This window comes from Moschus berezovskii, chromosome 21 (genome assembly GCF_049115385.1).
Source record: "Moschus berezovskii isolate FMDL1 chromosome 21, NW_MosBer_1.0, whole genome shotgun sequence".
Taxonomy (NCBI): domain Eukaryota; kingdom Metazoa; phylum Chordata; class Mammalia; order Artiodactyla; family Moschidae; genus Moschus; species Moschus berezovskii.
The window spans coordinates 52,756,343-52,777,998 of record NC_142480.1 but is presented as its reverse complement, the minus strand read 5'-3'; the positions used below and the strand labels follow the sequence as shown (position 1 = coordinate 52,777,998).

General features: G+C 41.2%; 1 protein-coding gene across 2 annotated transcripts in view; it reads left to right on the top strand.

Annotated features, from left to right (window-relative positions):
- Window positions 1–21,656, top strand: part of AGBL1 (AGBL carboxypeptidase 1) — a 943,700-nt gene that overhangs the window by 332,868 nt on the left and 589,176 nt on the right. For both annotated transcript variants that reach the window (XM_088829673.1, XM_055417758.2), the window contains exon 18: window positions 17,049–17,229. In XM_088829673.1, coding sequence (XP_088685799.1) covers window positions 17,049–17,229 — 181 coding nt within the window. The remainder of the gene's footprint in view (window positions 1–17,048; window positions 17,230–21,656) is intronic.

Sequence of the window (21,656 nt, the reverse complement as noted above, 5' to 3'; positions counted from 1 at the left end):
AGTGGTAGAGAATCTGCCCGCCAATGCAGGAGATACTGGTTTGATCCCTGATCCAGGAAGTTCCCGTGTGTAGTGGAGTGACCAAGCCCGTGTGCCGCGTCTACAGAGCCTGTGCCCTGAAGCCCCCCAGTCTCACCTCCTGAGCCCGTGTGCTGCCACTGCTGAAACGTACTTGCAGTCAAGCCTGTGCTCTGCAGCAAGAGAAGCCACCACAATGAGAAGCCTGCGCACTGCAACTAGAGTGTAGCAACCACTCACCGTAACTAGAGAAAAAGCCTAGGCAGCAGTGAAGACCCAGCACAGCCAAAGACAAAGTATTTAAAAAGAGAATCATCCTATTTGCCTATTTAAAAATGTCCCTTGCACAGGAGATCGCATTTTCCCCCCTCCCTCTTATCACTTCTGTTGAATTAAAAATATAGCCACAACCCAAAAGTTGAGAGCTATGTTTTGTTCAGTGGAAATTTTTAGGACTTAAACCCAGGAGGTGATATCTCAAGTAATCCTGAGAAAACTGCTCTGAGGAGGCGAGCGGAGGGGCCAGGTTATACAGAAGTTTTACAAAAAAGGACAGGTAGCCTGAACATCAAGAGATTATTGTTTATGAAAAGAAACCAGATATCTCAAATTAAGGAATTTCTTTCCTGGTGACTCAGCAGTAAAGAATCTTCCTGCCAATGCAGGTGATGCAAGAGAAGGGAGTTCGATCCCTGGGTCAGGAAGATCCCATGGAGAAGGAAATGGCAAACTGCTCCAGTATTCTTGCCTGGAAAATTCTATGGACAGAGAAGCCTGGTGGGCTACAGTTCATGGGGTCACAAGAGTCGGATACCACTTAGGGAGTAAACAACAAAGCAACAAGCACTTTTCTATGTAAGGGAGAATGCGAGAGTCTGGGCTCATTGAAATCATTCCTTTCACATACATCTCCACTATCTTGGGCCAGTATCCTGTGTTTTCACATCCTGAGTTCCTCAGGGCTCACTGTAGGGAGCGGCTGAGGCCCTATGGCTGCTAGATCTTGCAGGTATTCTTCCTGAGCGCCCTGGAGGATTGGAATAGCTGATGACTGTGACATCCTTGTTTATTGAAATAGCAGGAAATACTCCTTTTTTCACTTCCCTTCCCCTCTTCACAGACGCCTAATAGTATCTTGCAATAAGATTTCCCAACAGTCCATGGTAACACAGGGGCAGACGCTTTGTGGAAAAAACTGTCTTCAGAACAGAGCACCTGCACCCTCCGGGACTTTGAATTCTTTTCTCTTTCAAATACGATCAGGCAAATAATATGGGTAAGAGCAAAGCGAGAGACCCATTGTATGTGATCTGGGAGCAGAATTATTCACTAGGATATTTCAATGTTTTCTGAGCAAAGCAATAGCTCTTTAATCTCTTTCTTCAAGATTTGTATCTGTATCTTTCAGCTTTATAATATGCCTCAACCTGATGAGATGTAATCTAGTGTAACAAGGTGAGCTGTGTTGGATGTATCTTTACTGAGCTGGAAAAGGTCTCCTTCCAACTCGGTTCGTTTATTTAGGCTTCTCGAGGTTATTACAATGCTCAGCTGTGTCACTGTTGTGCTTAGGCTGAGAGCTCTGGCTGAAGATTCCTGGAACTTCGGCTGTATCTTTAAAGACATCCTTTCAGAAACAGCTGGCAGTGATTTGACCTCACCATCAGTGTCTGTAGGTGACACAGCCCTCCTGGGACCTTGTGGTGCTTGAGGGAATTATAAAGCTTTCATCTGGACAGAATTTATTCTATTAGGGAGGCCAGGGGCAAAGGAGCCAGTGTCCCAGGGTACCAGTGAGCCAGTACATCCCAGGCAGAAATGTGAGCATCCCTATCTGAGATCAGCTGATGGGTTGGTGGGGGTTTGGAGATGCAGTAGCATCTGTCTGCAATTTTCCTGATGTGATTACTCACTTCTCCCAAGTGACTGCTGCTTCTGTGTGTAGTAAATTTCTTAAATCCAGTCTAAATGCTGTATTATGATACTGTATATATTATGTATCATTATAGCACAGATGTATTATTTTTATTTCTAGCATATTATAGTATAACAAAATCTCTAGAAAAAAATCTGTACAATTTGACACATATGAGGAAATGCGGGAATTTGCTCTTATTTATGCAGAGTCTAAAATTATCTCAGCCACCATTACACCTCCTCTTGGTTATCTAAAAATTGCCCAGGAATAGATTTCCTGATTTTCTTTTCATTTATACATTATCCAAACCCGCTTTCTTATAGTCTCCAATAGGCAAGACTAGATATAGTCAAATTAAGAAAGTGAGATTGCCCTTTGCAAAGAAATATGGGTTTGTAATAGTTCAAGATTGGATTTGTTTCATGAGAAAGAAGGCAATGAAACAATGTTTTGTGTGTGTGTTGGGGGGAGCTTATTCTTTTATTCATTTTATTAATGTCTCAACTATATTTCATTGGAATGTATTTACTTTTACCATTGAGTATGGTGAACAGTATCAGTTAAGAGACTTGAGAGAGGGTCCAGGGCTGTACTGTTCAAGGTAATACAATAAGCCCCCTACATATGAATGACCTCCACCTCTCCTCTGAATTCTCTGTTGCCTCTGTTTGCCTTAATTTTCTTCATATTACTTAGAGGATGTTACTGTTTGCCTTCCCTACTAGAAAGTAAGCTCCTGATGACTGAACTTTGACTCCTGCCTTGTTATAACTCCAATTTGTATTATAATGCCTGGTGCATCATAAAGGCTCAATAAATACTTGTTGAATGAATGGATTCTGCAAGAATTAGTGAAAAATGTTGTGAAACAACTGGGCATGGAGAGGTTAATTAGAGGTTAATTACAGTTAATTATGGGCTTCCCTGATGGCTCAGTGGTAAAGAGCCTGCCTCCCAATGCAGGGGACACAGGAAACACAGGTTTAATCCCTGGGTCGGGACAATCCCCTGGAGGAGATGACAATCCACTCTAGTTTCCTTGCCTGGGATATCCCATGGACAGAGGAACTTGGCAGACTACCATCCATGGGTTGCAAAGAGTCCGACCCAACTTAGCAACTAAACCACAATGGGGCTTCCCAGGTGGTGCTAGTGGTAAAGAACGTGCCTGCTAGCAGAAGAGGTAAGAGATATGGGTTTGATCCCTCAGTTGGGAAGATTCCCCTGGAGGAGGGCATGTCGACCCACTTCAGTATTCTTGGCTGGGGAATCCAATGGACAGGGGAGCCTGGTGGGCTACCGTCCATAGGGTCACAGAGTTGGACATGCCTGAAGTGACTGCTCACGTGTGCACATAGCAAACCTTTTCTGAGGTCAGCCTTTGCTCCACAGCTTCCTCCTGCTGCCCCTCCAGATCCTCAGTGAGGCGGTGGTGGTGGGAGCGTGAGCATCCTCTCTCTTCCTTCTGTCAGTACAGGAGCCCCTGTATTTCTGCCAAGAAATAAGAAATCTCTTTACAGAAAGAAGCCACAGTGTCTCAGGCTGTTTACCTTTCATTCTGTGGTCAGGAGATCATCTCTCAAGTTTTGAGAGGAAGGCAGAGTGCAGAGTTCTGCGAGGGTTAAGATCTGAGACTACTCCAGTATTCGGGCCTGGAGAATTCCATGGACTGTATAGTCCATGGGGTCACAAACAGTCAGACATGACTGAACGGCTTTCACTTTCACTTTCTTGCCCCTGGAGGAGGGTGGGGATGAAGATGATCGGTTGGGGGTGAACTGAAGTTTCTAACCTCACCATTTGGAGCAACCCCAAATGAGACTAGTTTGGAAACAGAAGTCTGGTTAGTTGCATGTTCTCATGGCATATGGGCCAGAAAACCAGTAGCTTACGAGTTGGTATGGACTTCCCTGGTGTTCAGTGATCAGGACTCTACTCTGTGCTTCCGGTGGAGGGAGCACGGCTTCAACCCTTGGTTACAAAACCAAGATCCTGCATGCCCCATGCCCGCCTCCCCAGCCCCACCCCCAAAAGTGTTTGTAAAAGAAGGCATGTGAAAAGTAGACCCTGCTCATCTGGGAAGGAGTTGTGCCCCAGTAATCAGGAGCAGCGAGGGAGATCCAGTTCACACTTGATTGTTCAGAAACTTATTATTAGCACTGATTACCTGCTCTCTATTTTTTCTGCCAATACCTGACATTTGACTTCTCTACTAATTAGCACTTGCATCTGAATATTCGAGAAAGAGAAAAAAGAAAGAGAGATGAAGTTCCATGTAATTTCACTTCTTGTTAGGCACTCTCTTAAAAGAATACAGGAGAATATAGTAGAATCAAAGGGGATTGAAACCACTGGCCAAAAAGTTTTATTTTTTTATCTACAGTATTTCACATTGCCATTGATAATCATTGAATTTAGTGTTGCAAAGACCTGAGAGAGCCTGATTTTATGGGTCAGGGACTTAGATTTTAAAATAATTCAATTTTTCCTAATGTATTCAGTTAGTAGGATGCAGAACAGGGCCTCAAACCCAGCTCATCTGACTCAAAATGGACATGGCACTTGTTTCCACTTCAATATATCATTGTGTTTTATCTCAAGAGGATTAATTTCAGCCTTCCTCTTAAGTATACAAACAGAATAATATATGGTCAAGTGAAAAGAACATTGGATTTTGTTTCAGAACACCTACATTTTCCTCCAATGATTTTTAATGATTTGGTTTTGCTATTGTATAATTTGAGTTGTTATTTAAATCTTCAGGGGGAAAAAAGATCTAGGCTCATAGGTTCACTGAGAAATTCTAAAATAAAATTAAGAAAGAAATACTTCTAAACTTCAAAAATCTTCCACAGACATGAAAAAGTGGTAATGGCTTCCAACTCATCATACATTGATCTCTAAGTCTGTAAAGGACATTATAAGAAAGAAAAATTATAGGCTCTCATGGGACATAGATGCACAGATCCTGAGGGAAAAAAAGAACAAATATAGAATTACAGAAATGACATATATTTTAATCAAACTGATTGGCTCTCAGGAGTGTAAAGTTGATACAACTTGAAAAAAAATCAGTCCGTTTAATATAAAGTGATGTCTTGTACAGTCTCTGAGTCATGTCTGACTCTTTGAAACCCCATGGACTGCAGTATGCCAGGCTTCCCTGTCCTTCATTATCTTGCAGAGTTTGCTCAAACTCATGTCCATCGACTCGGTGATGCCATCCAACCATCTCATCCTCTGTCGTCCCCTTCTCCTCCTGCCCTCAATCTTTCCCAGCATCAGGGTCTTTTCCAATGAGTCAGCTCTTCACATCAGGTGGCCAAAGTATTGGAGCTTCAGCTTTAGCATCAGTCCTTCCAATGAATATTCAGGGTTGATTTCTTTTAGGACTGGCTGGTTGGATCTCCTTGCAGTCCAAGGAACTCTCAAGAGTCTTCTCCAGCACTACAGTTCAAAAGCATCAATTCTTTGATGCTCAGCCTTCTGTATGGTCCAACTCTCACATCCATACATGAGTACTGGAAAAACCATAGCTTTGACTATATGGACCTTTTTTGACAAAGTGATGTCTCTGCTTTTTAATATGTTGTCAGATTTGTCATAGCTTTTATTTCAAGGAGCAAGCATCTTTTAATTTTGTGGCTGCAGTCACACTGTCTGTAGTGATTTAGGAGCTCAAGAATAGAAAATCTGTCAGTGTTTCCATTTTTCTCCCATCTATTTGCCATGAATTGATGGGACTGGATACCATGATCTTAGTTATTTTTAATGTTGAGTTTTAAGTCAGCTTTTCCATTCTCCTCTTTTACCCTTATCAAGAGGCTCTTTAGTCTTTGCTATCTGCCATTGGAGATATGAGGTTGTTGATTTCTCCTGGCAATCTTGATTCCAGCTGTGAGTCTTTCAGCCCAGCATCTCGCTACTCTGTATAAAAGTTAAACAAGCCTGTCCATGGACAAAGGGGAACCCGCAAGGAGAATGTAGGAGGTGCATAATCATGTTATAATCAAATCCCATACCCTCAGGGTGGGTGACCCACAGACTGAAGAATACCAAAGAAGTTATTGCACTACTGTGAAGGTTTTAGGCCCCGTGTCAGACTTCCTAACCTGGGGATCTGGCAAAGGGAATCCCCAGGGACTCTGACTTTGAATGACATTGGGATTTGATTATCGGACTTCCACAGGACTGGGAGAAACCAAGACTATTGGAAGGTATGAACAAAATCTTGTGTCTGCCAGAACCCAGGGGAAACCCCACAAAAGACTGAGCCAGACCTGCCTGTGAATATTTAAGTGTCTTTTACAGAGGTGTGAGTCAGAAGTGGCCTGCCGCAGGATCAGGGCCACTGGCACCAGCAGTCCTGGGAGGTGCATGTTGGCGTGTGCTTAGTCACTCGTGTCTGACTCTCTGTGGCCCCATGAACTGTAGCCCTCCAGGCTCCTCTGTCCTTGGGGCTCTCGAGGCAAGAATGCTGGAGTGGGTTTCCATGTCCTCCTCTAGGGCAGGCAGATCAGGGATCGAACGGAGGTCTCCCACATTGCAGGTGGATTCTTTACTGTCTGAGCCTCCAGGGAAGCCCAAGAATACTGGAATGGGTAGCCTATCCCATCTCCAGAGGATTTTCCCGACCCAGGTATTGAACTGGGGTCTTCTGCATTGCAGGTGAATTCTTTACCAGCTGAGCTACCAGGGAAGGGCATGTTGGCATAAGCCCTTTTTGAAGGTTGCCAATACTCCATGGAGCCTGTAACCTCCAGGACTGGTTCACTTCAGGCAAAAAAACTAACAGGGATGGAGCACAGCACCACCCATCAGCAGACAATTGGATTAAAGATTTTCTGAGCATTGCCCTGCCCACCAGAGAAAGACCCAGTTTTTCCCCAGAGCCAGTCTCCCCTGTCTGGAAGCTTTCACAAGCCTCTATCTCATCCATCAGAGGGCAGACATAAGAAGCAAGAACTATAATCCCATGGCTTCTTGAACAAAAGCTACAACCACAGAAAGCTAACCAAAATGATCACATGGATTTATAGCCTTGTGTAACTCAATGAAGGCATGAGTCATGCCGTGCAGGGCCACCTAAGATGATCTGCTCATGGTGGAGCGTTCTGACAAAATGTGGTCCACTGGAGAAGGAAATGGCAAATCGCTTCAGAATTCTTGCCTTGAGAATCCCACGAAGAGTATGAAAAGGCAAAAATACATGACATTGGACACCTACCCCAGGTTGGTAGGTGTCCAATATGCTACGGTACAATATGTCCAGTACGCTACTGAGAAAGAGTGGGAAAATAACTCTAGAAAGAATGAAGAGGCTGGACCAAAGTGAAAACCATGCTCATCTGTGGATGCATCTGGTTTTGAAAGTAAAGTTTGATGCTTTAAGAACAATACCCTACATGCAGCTAATTAAAAAAGAGATGTAGAAAAATCTTTATATATTGATCTAGAAAGATCTCCAATATATATTAGTGAAAAGCAAACAGCGCAGAAAATGTTCATAGCATGCTATCTTTGGTGGTAAACTTTAGTATCACGTATATTCTATATAGTATATAATTCTTTCCATCAAACTCTATTTCAAATTTTCTTTCTCAGAATCTTCTTTCATTGAGATTTTCTTTTTAAATTTTTATTTTATACTGAAGTATAGTTGATAACCTCAGATATGCAGATGACACCACCCTTATGGCAGAAAGTGAAGAAGAACTAAAGAGCCTCTTGACGAAAGTGAAAGAGGAGAGTGAAAAAGTTGGCTTAAAGCTCAACATTCAGAAAACTAAGATCATGGCATCCGGTCCCATCACTTCATGGCAAATAGATGAGGAAACGGTGGAAACAGTGGCTGACTTTATTTTTTTGGGCTCCAAAATCACTGCAGATGGTGATTACAGCCATGAAATTAAAAGATGCTTACTCCTTGGAAGGAAAGTTATGACCAACCTAGACAGCATATTAAAAAGCAGATATATTACTTTGTCAACAAAGGTCTGTCTAATCAGGCTGTGGTTTTTCCAGTAGTCATGTATGGATGTCAGAGTTGGACTATAAAGAAAACTGATCACCGAAGAATTGATGCTTTTGAATTGTGGTGTTGGAGAAGACTCTTGAGAGTCCTTTGGACTTCAAGGATGTCCAACCAGTACATCCTAAAGGAAATCAGTTCTGGGTGTTCATTGGAAGGACTGATGTTGAAGCTGGAACTCCAATATTTTGGCCACCTGGTGTGAAGAGCTGACTCATTTGAGAAGACCCTGATGTTGGGAAAGATTGAAGGCAGGAGGAGAAGGGGATGACAGAGGATGAGATTGTTAGATGGCATCACCGACTCAATGGACATGAGTTTGGGTGGACTCCAGGAGTTGGTGATAGACAGGGAGGCCTGGTGTGGTGTGGTTCATGGGGCTGCAAAGAATTGGACACGACTGAGTGACTGAATTGAACTGATAGTTGATTAACAATGCCATGTTGGTTTCAGGTGTACAGCAGTGTTTCAGATGTACATACACATGTATCTATTCTTTTTCAAATTCTTTTCCCATTTAGGTTATTATAGAATATTGAGCAGATTTCCCTGTGCTGTATAGTAGGTCCTTGTTGATTAACTATTTTAAATGTGTTGTGTACATGTCAATCCCATATTCCCATTTATCCCTCCCCTCTCCTACCTTTCCCCTTTGGAAACCATAAGTTTGTTTTCTAAGTCTGTGAGTCTGTCTCTTTTTTGTAAATACGTCCATTTATATCATTTTTTAAAAGATTATGCATATAAATGATATCATTTTCTTTTCCATTTGTTTCCTGATCTCTTTCTTCACCTCCTTGCCCTTCAGTCAGGCCATTTTTATCCACTCTCTTCCAGAGTTAAGGTCATGTTAGCTGACTTGACCTTAATATCACAATATGTGCTTTTTCGCTATTTCTCCTACCATCTTTAGCTCCAAGAAAAGTCCCCATCTAATCACACCATTGTAGAATGATTTTTCATGGTGCTTCCATAGCCTATAAAATTATTCCTTAGCCTGGCTGAAAGACCTATTTAAAAGAATCAGGTACAGATTTAGCTTATAGCATCACTCTTATCTTCTGTATAGCTATTGCTTCAGTCACATAAACGACATCGCTTTTCTTCAGACACTATGTGCTTTATGACATTGTTATTTTGCAAATATATCAACTTATCCATTTTCTATCATCTCCCACCTTTCTTTTCTTTTCAAAGTATTTTACTGATTTTTTTTTTGACCACACCATGCAGAGTGGGGAATCTTAGTTCCCTGCCTGCGTGTACGAGTGCTCAGTTGTTTCAGTCCTGTCTGACTCTTTGTGACCCCATGGACTGTAGCCTGCAAGGCTTCTCTGTCCATGGGAATTTCCAGGCAAGAATACTGGAGTGGATTGTCATGCCCTCCTCCAGGGGACCTACCCAACCAAGGGGTCAAACCAAGGTCTTCTGCACTGCAGGTTGTTTCTTTACCTACTGAGCCACCTGGGAAACCCCCTTGTGGTAGACGTATGGAGTCCCAGCCTCTGGATCACCAGGAAAGTCCCTCATCTCCCTCCTTTCTTTTCTTCATCTGGCAAAATCCAGTTAAAATGGGATGAACCAGATCAAACGTCACCTCTTCTGTGAAGATTTATTTATTTTTTAAAAATTTTTCTGTGTTTTACTATTGGAAAATATTTTAGAATGTATTGAAAATATGGAAATATTGACAAATATTTTGCCTCTATGAAAACTGACATATGATTGCTATTTTCTGGAGAGACAGACACATTAGGTCAGGATAAAGAGGACATAAGAATGACTCAGATGACCTCCACTCACAGATTTGTCTCTGTGTACAGATGCCTTTAAGTATCTAGCAATACAATTAAACACAGATAGGATCCATTACAATACAGGTATCTTACCTGTATTGCTTTCATTCATCATTATATGACAGGTACCCTCTAATATCAATAGAAAGAGATCTATGTGCCATTTTTAATGGCTACATAGTATTCTGTTTTATATATCATTTCCTTAACTAATTTCTTGTGCATGCACATTAAGTAACTTCCAGGTGCTCACATGACCATAAATAATGTCATAATGAGCATTCCACTGTGCTTTGGAAATGTTTTGACAGTTTCCCCTGATCACTTAAGATCATGATTATCTGTTTTCCTGTCTTTCTCACCAGACTATTATTAGTTCCCTGACGGCAAAAATCATTTCTTTTGAAATCTCAAGACACTTATAGAGTGCCAGTTCAGTTCAGTTCAGTCGCTCAGTCGTGTCCGACTCTTTGCGACCCCATGGATCACAGCACGCCAGGCCTCCCTGTCCATCACCAACTCCCAGAGTTCACTCAAACTCATGTCCATCGAGTCGGTGATGCCATCCAGCCATCTCATTCTCTGTTTTCCCCGTCTCCTCTCACCCCCAATCCCTCCTAGCATCAGAGTCTTTTCCAGTGAGTCAACTCTTCGCATGAGGTGGCCAAAGTATTTCAGTTTCAGCTTTAGCATCAGTCCTTCCAATGAACACCCAGGATTGATCTCCTTTAGAATGGACTGGTTGGATCTCATTGCAGTCCAAGGGACTCTCAACAGTCTTCTCCAGCACCACAGTTCAAAAACATCAGTACTTCGGCGATCAGCTTTCTTCACAGTCCAACTCTCACATTCATACATGACCACTGGAAAAACCATAGCTTTGACTAGACGGACCTTGGTTGGCAAAGTAATGTCTCTGTTTTTCAATATGCTGTCTCGATTGGTCATAACTTTCCTTCCAAGGAGTAAGTGTCTTTTAATTTCATGGCTGCAATCAGCATCCGCAGTGATTTTGGAGCCCAAAAAAATAAAGTCTGACACTGTTTCCCCTGTTTCCCCATCTATTTCCCATGAAGTGATGGGACCAGATGCCATGATCTTAGTTTTCTGAATGTTGAGCTTCAAGCCAGCCTTTTCACTCTCCTCTTTCACTTTCATCAAGAGGCCTTTGAGTTCCTCTTCACTTTCTGCCATAAGGGTGGTGTCATCTGCATATCTGAGGTTATTGATATTTCTCCCAGCAATCTTGATTCCAGCTTGTGCTTCTTCCAGCCCAGCATTCCTCATGATGTACTCTGCATATAAATTAAATAAGCAGGGTAACAATATATAGCCTTGACGTACTCCTTTTCCTATTTGGAACCAGTCTGTTGTTCCATGTCCAGTTCTAACTGTTGCTTCCTGACCTGCATACAGGTTTCTCAAGAGGCAGGTCAGGTGGTCTGGTATTCCCATGTCTTTCAGAATGTTCCACAGTTTATTGTGATCCACACAGTCAAAGGCTTTGGCATAGTCAATGAAGCAGAAATAGATGTTTTTCTGGAACTCTCTTGCTTTCTCCATGATCCAGCGGATGTTGGCAATTTGATCTCTGGTGCCTCTGCCTTTTCTAAAACCTGCTTGAACATCTGGAAGTTCACGGTTCACATATTGCTGAAGCCTGGCTTGGAGAACTTTGAGCATGACTGCCAGTAGGAGCTTAATAATAACACTAAAAGAAAGAAGGAATAAATGAATGATTATTTATATAGTTGGGTGCACATCACACATGTCTTTAGTTTTTTCTCCGTTTTTCATTGGCTGTGAGCCTGATATCTCTTAGGATTGTACAATTCTCTACTTGTTTCTAACAGATGTCATTGCCACTGACATAAATTTAATATGTGACTTTAAGAATTACAGTATGCCAAACCATGCCTCCGCCATAGATCTTCATGGACTCCAGAATAGATTTTATAAATTGCAGAGAAAAAATAAAAGATGTATACGCTACACTCTTTGCCCTCCCCTAAGCAGAGACGCAGAGAAGGCAATGGCAAGCCACTCCAGTACTCTTGCCTAGAAAATCCCATGGATGGAGGAGCCTGGTAGGCTGCAGTCCATGGGGTCGCTAAGGGTCGGACACGACTGAGCGACTTCACTTTCACTTTTCACTTTCACACATTGGAGAAGGAAATGGCAACCCACTCCAGTGTTCTTACCTGGAGAATCCCAGGGACGGGGGAGCCCGGTGGGCTTCCGTCTATGGGGTCACACAGAGTTGGACACGACTGAAGTGACTTAGCAGCAGCAGCAGCAGCAAGCAGAGACGAGTTATTAAATCTTAAATTTTCAATTACAAGAAAAAACACATAGTATGTGTGTTGCATGCTGTTTACAGCTATTGTCTATTATGGGTTCTCTGGAGCAGCATTTGCTGCTACAACTGAATGGTCCCATAGGTTGAACTCACCAGTATGACTGCAAAATTGCCTTAAATCACAGAAAGGAAGAGAGGAAAATCTACTAGAAATGGCTAAACTGCTGCTTATGCTAATGTCTTTGTAAGAACCCACAGTTTCCCTGTTTGCTTCTTTAGGACAGCCTCTTAGATTTTGTGGCATATGACAATCTAGTGAATTATAAACCTTTCCAAAGAAGAGAAACATCACTGATATTTCCTTGCAAGAGCTGCATTTGACTTATTGACTATAATGCACTAATTGCACTAGTTATCAGGCAATGGGACTCAACTGGCCCAGACAATGAGAGGATCCAATTGATGCTGAAAATTTATAAGAGCTTAAGCTTTTTTTTACTTCTTGATGGACTGGGGACACTTACTATTGTTTAATATACTGTAAATGAGCATAGTTCAAAAACCACAGAGAGTGATATGGAATTATAGAACTGAAAATAGGCCACAGATTGGGTACAGATTCATCAAGCCTCTTTATTTCTCAATAAGCTTTTTATTGGCATGTCAATACAGCTTGCTTTGGAAGGAGTGAAAAGTAATTGTGATCAAATGATATAGTGGGAAAGTTGACCTTCAACTAACTTCAACTGTGCTAACTAGCTGATTGTATGCCACCCCCCACACCCCATACACTTAGTAAGTTCCAGTTAGCAAATTGTTGGTCTAACATGCAGAACATCCAGTCCAAAACTCAGTTTCTTCAGAAACTTACATAATTCATCTCAGAGAGAACATGGCGGGGCTGGAATTTGAACTCTGGAAATACAGCTCTTGAAGCTGTTCTCTGAACTCATGGTTGCCAGCAGGGAAGGATGGGGGGAAGGGATAGTTATGGAGTTTGGGGTCGATATGTACATACGGCTCTGCATAAAATGGATAGCTAATAAGGAATCGCTGAGAACTCTGCTCAGTGTTATGTGGCAGCCTGGATGGGAGGGGAGTTTGGGATATATGTGTATATATATATATAGTTACATGTATATGTATGGCTGAGTCACTCTGCTGTGCGCCTGAAACTATCACAACCTTGTTAATCAGCTATCGTCCAATATAAAACAAAAAGTTAAAAAAATAAAAGTTGTGTTCTACTCTGGTAGGCTGTACTGTCTGTGACTAAACAAACGTACAGTCTATAGAAATGTCAGGATTTTTTGGAAGCATGGTCTTTGGTATGTCTTGCTCCTGTTGAAAAGTCATCATTTACTCTCTGTTTCTTAAAGTAGACGTTCTCAACTGTTTATTTCTGGGACACACCTAGCAAATATTCTCATTACAACTCTTTGTGTCTCTCTTTTCTCCCCAGTCCAGAAAGCACACTTAGATGCATGCTATTCAAGGTAACCATATTATAAAGATGATTTTAAATCTGTTCTTTTATTCATATAAATTGAACTAGAGTCTAATAAAATATAACACATACGTGATTACATTTGCCCAGTCAAATAGTGGTTTATTGGTCTCAAACATCTAGAAGCATTGAAGAAGCTATTGAAGGTGCAGGATAGCTGCTTAAGGGGTTTTTCAAGAACCCAGGCTCTTTCTACCTTTATGGTTACCATCTTCTCATGTGACTTGGATTCTCGAATTGGCTTCCTCACCTTAAAGTGTCAGATCTGTGTTCAAGGAAGGAAGAAGAGACAAATACGAGAGACAGAAATCTAAGAAGGCCTTTGCCAGGTGAAACTGTGCTCTCCAATCCTTTTTCCAGAAAGACTTACCCTCGGGCTGCTATTTACATCTCACTGGTCTCACTCCTGTCACATGGCCATTCCTGCCTCTAAGAGGATTCATGACTCTGAGCACTTTTTTAACCTCCCCCGAAATCAGGGGTCTGGTAGTAGGAAAGAAGGAGACTAAAGCTTATTGGACAAGTAACCAACATTTTGTGTGATATATATATTGTGAACATATGTATATATGTTTGTGTATGGAGAAGGAAATGGAAACCCACTCCAGTGTTCTTGCCTAGAGAATCCTGTGGACAGAGGAGCCTGGTGGGCTTCTGTCCATAGGGTCACCCAGAGTTGGACACGACTGAAGTGACTTAGCATGCATGCGTGCATTGGAGAAGGAAATGGCAACCCACTCCAGTGTTCTTGCCTGGAGAATCTCAGGGACAGAGGAGCCTGGTGGGCTGCCACCTATGGGGTCACACAGAGTCTGACATGACTGAAGCGCCTTAGCAGCAGCAGCAGCATGTATACATACAGGGCTTCCCAGATGGCACAGTGGTAAAGAATCTGCCTGCTAATGCAGGAAACTCAATAGATACAGTTTTGATTCTTGTGTTGGGAAGATTCCCTGAAGCAGGAAATGGCGACTTCCAGTATACTTGCCTGGAAAATGTCATGTACAGAGGAACAGGGTGGGCTATAGTCCATGGGGCTGCAAAGAGTCAGACACAACTGAGCACACATGTACACACACACACACATATACATATATAATGTGACCATATCTATATCTGTATCTATTTCTATATATTATCTATATCTATATATAAAACAAGCAAACATTTGCACTTTTATTAATAACCAGTGATTCTTCAATAGATCTCATCACAGATCATAGCATACCCGTGAGACACTGACTTCATGACTGAGAAGTTCTGATCAACAGTATAAACTCCAAACCCAAACCAAAATGTATGAGGTGGGATATTACTAGTGTGACACCAGCCTAATTTCTAAATTCACGAGCTACGGTTTCCAGTTCTTTGCTTCAGCCACTCATGCCTTTTCCTGATTCTTGAAAGCACCAGTTTATATAAACTGATTGTTTTCACAGACTGGTAAAAACAATAAGAACACAACAGGATACTGGTTGTGTTTGCTCTGTGTTCTTCGCGCGTGTCTTTTTCTTTGCTTAGGAGACCCTTCCTCACCCTCTGTTTTGGGTTGTGCTTGGTTGCTCAGTTGTGTCCGACTCTGTGCGACCCCATGGACTACTGAGCACCAGGCTCCTCGGCTCATGGGATTCTCCAGGCAAGAATACTGGAGTGGGTTGCTTTGCCATTTCTCTCAAGTTAGATGATAATTATTCTGCAGGACCCAGTCTAAATAAATAGCATCACATCTCTGGAAATGTCTTTCCCTCCCTCAGACAGATCTATTTTTGGTGCTTTATTTACACCTCCATTAGCTCGCTTGTCATTATTTGCTTGAATGTTTGTCACCACCGACAAGTGCTTTGGTCTTTTACAGAACAAGAACTATAATAGGTTCAGCTTTTTCTACCCAATGCCTCCTGCAGTTCCTGGAATATGTTCAAGATACCTGCTTAAATTAAAAAAAAAAAAAAAAAGCTGAATGTTATCCCCAAAATAGAAAGGATCTACAAAGAGAAGTAATGTTCTCTCACCATAGTCAATAAAAGTGCATGAATATATATGCCCCTTAAACCTGCATCTCGTTGGCTGTTGACAGAGGGGATTTTGTTTGTTTTAATAGATGATAATAGTAATATGATTGGGTAATTAATAGTTTATTTCTCTGTATCTTTTATTCCTTGTTATTTAGGGGTTCTTGAGGTTATTCAGTTTTGTCTTTCTTTGTATAGAATTAGAGACACAGTTTATACCTTCAAAAAGGCTACTTTTTAAGGAAAGAAAAGCCATAAACTCATAGTTAAATATTTAACTCATGATTTGAATAATCAGGAAGAAAATGACTTGTTTAACTTTTAGACTGTTTAGTGGCTAATGTATTTATACCTGGCAAAAATTTAGTTCTCATCTTTAGAATGAGTTTAGGAGCAATAAGGAATTGGGTGAGGATACAGAAGGAAGCGAGAGTCAAAAAACCCTCACAAAATCAAATAGGAGGTTAGAGCAGACATGGCGAATTGCTTGTCTGATACCACATGTTCCCCACCTCCCACTTCCTCAAGTATGTGAGGACAGACATCACTAATCAATCAAAGACTTTTTCCACCTGAGCCCAGACGTGGTCTGAGAATAGGTCTCAATGCTGTGTGCATCTTCTATCAACAAGGAAAGGAAGATAAGTCTATCTTTTCCCAATGCATTCTGCATAGAGGTCCATTGTATCAATACACTCCTTGTGATTGACAGAGTGTGTTCCTGATTTCTTTTGCAAAGTGAAGGAAGTATTGCAACTCCAAGACTGAACTTCTAGGCACTTCCTTCTTCTGTGAAATCTCTCCAGGATTGGCTCCAGTGTCATAAAGTCAGTCATTAAGTTTCCCAGTTCAGGTTTTGAACTTGACTCCTCTTACTGCTGGGGAGTGAGAGGGAACATCCTAACCACAGATTGTCTAATTGAGAAGGGAGAGAGCTAACAGGTACAAACCAAATGGCAAGTGATATGCCAAGTGCTTTATAATTACATCATTTAGTTTTTATAACAGCTACAGGAGGTCAATATCATTGTCCTCATTTTACACATGAGAAAGCAGCCTTGGAGAAATTAAGTCCTGCAGCTGGGATCTTACAACTGGTAAATGATGAAGATAAGAGTCAGTCTCAGATCTGGGACATACAGCATCACGCTACTGGATCCTGAAGGGAAAACTGTTTCTTTGGTGGTCTTCTAAAATCTGATTCTTGGCTTGTTTTGATGCCATGAAGTACTTACGGTTTGGATAACAGCCTTGAGCTTTAACTTTATATTCTCCTGAGTCTTACAGACTATAGAGGCAGATGGAAAATGGATAAATGCACATTAGGTGTGTATTAGAAACAATCAACCTATTTAAGGCTTTATGCCAGTCAGGTGTAAAACTGGCTTCCTGGAGATTGTCTTGATGGATATGGAAACTGTATTTAGGTTTAATTTTCTTGCATGTGTGTTTTGTTTTTCTACGCAGGGCAGCGCCCGTACCAAGTGATTACAGCTCGAGTTCACCCAGGAGAGAGCAATGCTAGCTGGGTGATGAAGGGGACCTTGGAGTTCCTGGTCAGCAGTGACCCTGTGGCTAGGCTCTTGAGGGAAAACTTCATTTTCAAGATAATCCCCATGCTCAACCCAGATGGTGTCATCAATGGCAAGTATGTCAGGCACCTGGCCTAACTTAGGCTGCATTTATGTTACCATGATAACGGATTGTTGTTTTGCTCAATGGGTTTGACTTGAGAGGTGTCGGTACTCTGGCAGGAATAACTTCTCTTGAGTTCTGTTACCTCGTATAAATATCAGGATATTCTCTATAAACATTGATATCAATCTCATTGTTTCTTTTAATAGAAAAGTATAGACTCATAGGCAATTAGAAGAATCCTTAGAAAGAATTGGATCTAACACTCTCCTTTTAAAAAGGAAGGAATTGATGTCTATGATAATCAGATGACTCCCCACCCCCATTCCCTCCTGCCACCTGGGCTGGGTTAATGACAAAGCTAGGCCTCAAACTGGGATTTGATGAAGTTAAGACTGGTGCTTTTATTTGCTTCCATTTACTGCAGATAAGTCTTTATTCTCAGTTGTGTTTTTACTGGATTCTGGATACAACTATAATAAGAGTGGCACTTTATTTAGATGGAATGGCTGAAACGGTTGAAGAATGGCCATGGAATGGTTAAAAGTGGAATGACTGGGAAATGGTTGGCCGAAAGAGAGAAGATTGGGATGGTGCTTTTCCTACATGCCTCTCAGAACGTATATTGGGAAAGATGAATTCCAGTGTTAGAAAGAGTCAGCATTTTCAGAGTTTGTGGGCTGAGACCCAGGAAGCAGAGCAGGTTCTCAATCAACATCACACAGCCAGTGGATGGGGGTGACAGGGTGAACATCCATACATACGTGCTTCAAGCTGTGCAAAAAAAACTTAACATTCCTTCCTTTGGTAATAAATGATTATTTGTACTATAGGATTAGACAGTGATATCCTATGTAAAAACCAGAATTCAAGATAAATAGAAATATTGAAAGGATACATAATTTCAAGAGCTAAAGATGCAAAAGAAGTTGCAATTTAAAATATCTGTATTAAGCAAATGCACACTTTTAGAAACTGAGAAAATAGAGCAATATTGAAAATGTGAAAACAGATAAAATGAGAATTATAAAAAATATGAAAAAGAAAAATTTCAGAGATAAAATGACTTAAAATAAATAGGAAAATGTTTTAAGAAATATAAAATAATTTCTTTCAGGAAAGAAATCCTAAATATTAATAAATGTTGAAATGCTGAGAATAGACTAGTTTCAAAGGATAAGCACAAAAAAAGAATATTGAAAAGTTAAAAAGGTTAAAGATATAGAGATGGTAAAATAGTAAAAGAGGATCAGGATAAATTCCAAATGATAAAATATGTTAAATTATGCCAAAATGCAAGCAAATGAAAGCTAAAGCCTATAAAAATATAATTAAAAAAAAACAAGAAAGTAGATAAGTAAAGAAAGTAGCCACTTAGCAAGTTTCCTAGTTTTGTAGCTCCCCAATTTTTTTTTTTTTGATGGAATTTTTTGGTGGGTCCTTGCTTTTTGTATATGGTGACTCGTTGGCACAGTCTGGCACTTTTTGCATACGGGGGCTGGTTGGCACATACGAGGCATGAGAGGACAAGTCCTTTAGCAGGTACCATCAATCAGACCTTTGGCAGCAATCAGGCTTCTTAGATCTCAAGCGGGACAAAGCACAGTGTCTATTCCTGGTCCAGCAGCACTCAGCTGGCTCCTACCACGTGTTCACTGAGCTCTAGGAATCAGCTCTTGAGTCTCATTAAATGACTCCTCCCTGCTCGAGGGGCTAAAGATTTTATTAGCATGCTTAACTGAGCCTAAATGGATGGAAAACAACTCTGCAAGCCATCTTGAGGGTCATGACCTTGTTTCAAACATTTTCTCATTCAAGTTGGCTCTTTTCTGAAGTTACATGTTCCCTTGAATTATCTAGAGTCTGGTTGAGAGGGAAAAGAGCACTGGGCTCAGAGTCATAATTCTACTTGGGAATTCTGGCTCTCCCCCGACCTACTTAGTTTTCTCTTCTGTTGATAGAGGAAACTCCCTGTTGACCCATCTGGGTAAAGGTCTTATAAGTCTAAGGTAATATTCAAGCTTTGGAACAAATACTATGGTTTCTTCTATTTCAGATGCTCACACCTCTGAATCAGACTTGATCCAGGTTTCAGTTTGAAAGGTTAATGTGGTCTCATCAGTGAATATCCTTCTGGTCTGGACAGGCTTTATTTCCAGCTGGTTGCTTTGGGTTCCCTAATGGCAGGCCAGCTTCTTCTTTATGACACCACCATTCATCATCATTACCATTATTTATTATGACTAACTTACCTTTTTTATTTATATAGCATCTTTCATCATGGAGCTCAAAGCATTTTGTAGGTTATTTTGGATCACTCAAAACCATTTTGGCTGAGAGGGATTTGGAAATCATACCCTTATTCTACTGAAAGGAAAATCCCCAGGTCATTAAACATCATTACCAAAAGACTTGAGGCTGCCATGGAATCATAACATCACATGATAAATAGGCTTAAAATCCTCAGCTCATGAACCCTTCTCAGAATATACCTAGTCGTGTCCAACTCTGCGACCCCATGGATTTAGCCTGCCAGGCTCCTCTGTCCATGGGATTTTCTGGGCAAGGTGGGTTGCCGTTTCCTTCTCCAAGAGATTTTCTTGACCCAGGGATTGAACCCATATCTCCTGTATTGGTAGGTGGATTCTTTACCACTGAGTCACCAGAGAAGCCCATGGTTTATCTAATATCCACTTAAATTTTTCAGTGACATTCTATTTAAGGACATATACATTCCATAGTATATAATTAGGTGGATTTGTTTTTCTTTGTTTTGATCTTATGAATTTTACACATTTTGCCTAAAATGTGTAAAAATAAGGATAAGATATTACCCTCATTTTACATGTCTTAACTTCCCCAGGTGAAACCCCCTCCATGTTTGATGCAGTTCACCTAAACATTCCTTATGTGATGTTGTTTCTGATGTTCTGACTTTCATTGGTTTTCTTGGGACACATTCCTATTCATAGGCTTCTTAACATTAACAAAACTTCCCTGTGTGTGGTCTGACCAGCAAAGAGGCAAGCTTTGCCTAAAGATTAAAAAGCCTGAACTTGAACTTGGCACTTAATCTACCACATGAAGCTTTTCTTTTACAAGAAATTATGGGCCCCTATGGAGTTTGCAAAACCGTGTAAAGGTGGAGTAGTTTCCTTGATGCTAATGGAGACTCTGAGGATGGCTGAGAGGTTTTAATAGCAGCGGTCAGGGAGACAAAGCCAGGATTTTCTAGCAGAAATAGAGAGGATCTTGCCAAGCCAAAGATATCTTAGCAACATATGTCTGTAACAGAAAAACAAATCACAAAGATGGTTTCCAAAAGAAACATCCTACCATCTTGTTGGCCTGGTCGTTTGTATTGAACTGAGTTCTAAGTAATCTGGGAGGCCTGATGCAGTGATCCCTAGATTCTTATAATTCTTTCCAACATGCAATAAAAGTAGGAGACCACCGGTTGGGTTAAAGCAGAGGTGATAATGGTGGCTTGATTAAAGCAGGAGGGGGGAGAAGACAGGTGATACTTTAAAAGGTCATCAGCACTGTTTATAATAGCCAGGACATGGAAGCAACCTAGATGTCCATCTGCAGATGAATGGATAAGAAAGCTTTGGTATATATACACAATGGAGTATTTTTCAGCCATCAAAAAGAATGCATTTGAATCAGTTTTAATGAGGTGGATGAAATTGGAGCCAATTATACAGAGTGAAGTAAGCCAGAAAGAAAAACATCAATACAGTATACTACTGCATATATATGGAATTTAGAAAGATGGTAACCTTAACCCTGTACACGAGATTGCGAAAGAGACATAGGTATATAGAACAGTCTTTGGGACTCTGTGGGAGAGGGTGAAGGTGGGATGATTGGGGAGAACGGCATTGTAGCATGTATATTATCATAAGTGACCAGTCCAGGTTCGACGCATGATACAGGATACTTGGGGCTGGTGCACGGGGGTGACCTGGAGGGAGGATATGGGGAAGAGGGAGGTGGGATGGGGGTTCAAGAAAGGGAACACATGTACATCCGGGGCGGATTCGTGTCAATGTATGGCAAAACCAACCAATATATTAATGTAAGGTAATTTGCCTCCAATAAAATAAATTAAAAAAAAAAGGTCATCATGGCAAGTAAGTGAAGGAGAGGAAGAGATCTAACGTGATTCCCAAGTTTTGGACTTTGGTTGCTGGGTGGATGGTAGTGACAAAGAATTTTTATAAAATCAACACACAGGCCAACATTTTGTTCCCAGTAGAATCAGAGTATATTTGTCCTTAGTATATACACAAGTCTGCTGCTGCTGCTAAGTCGCTTCAGTTGTGTCCGACTCTGTGCGACCCCATAGATGGTAGCCCACCAGGCTCCCCTGTCCCTGGGATTCTCCAGGCAAGAACACTGGACTCTACAAACGTGATTACCACTTCCAAGACCACA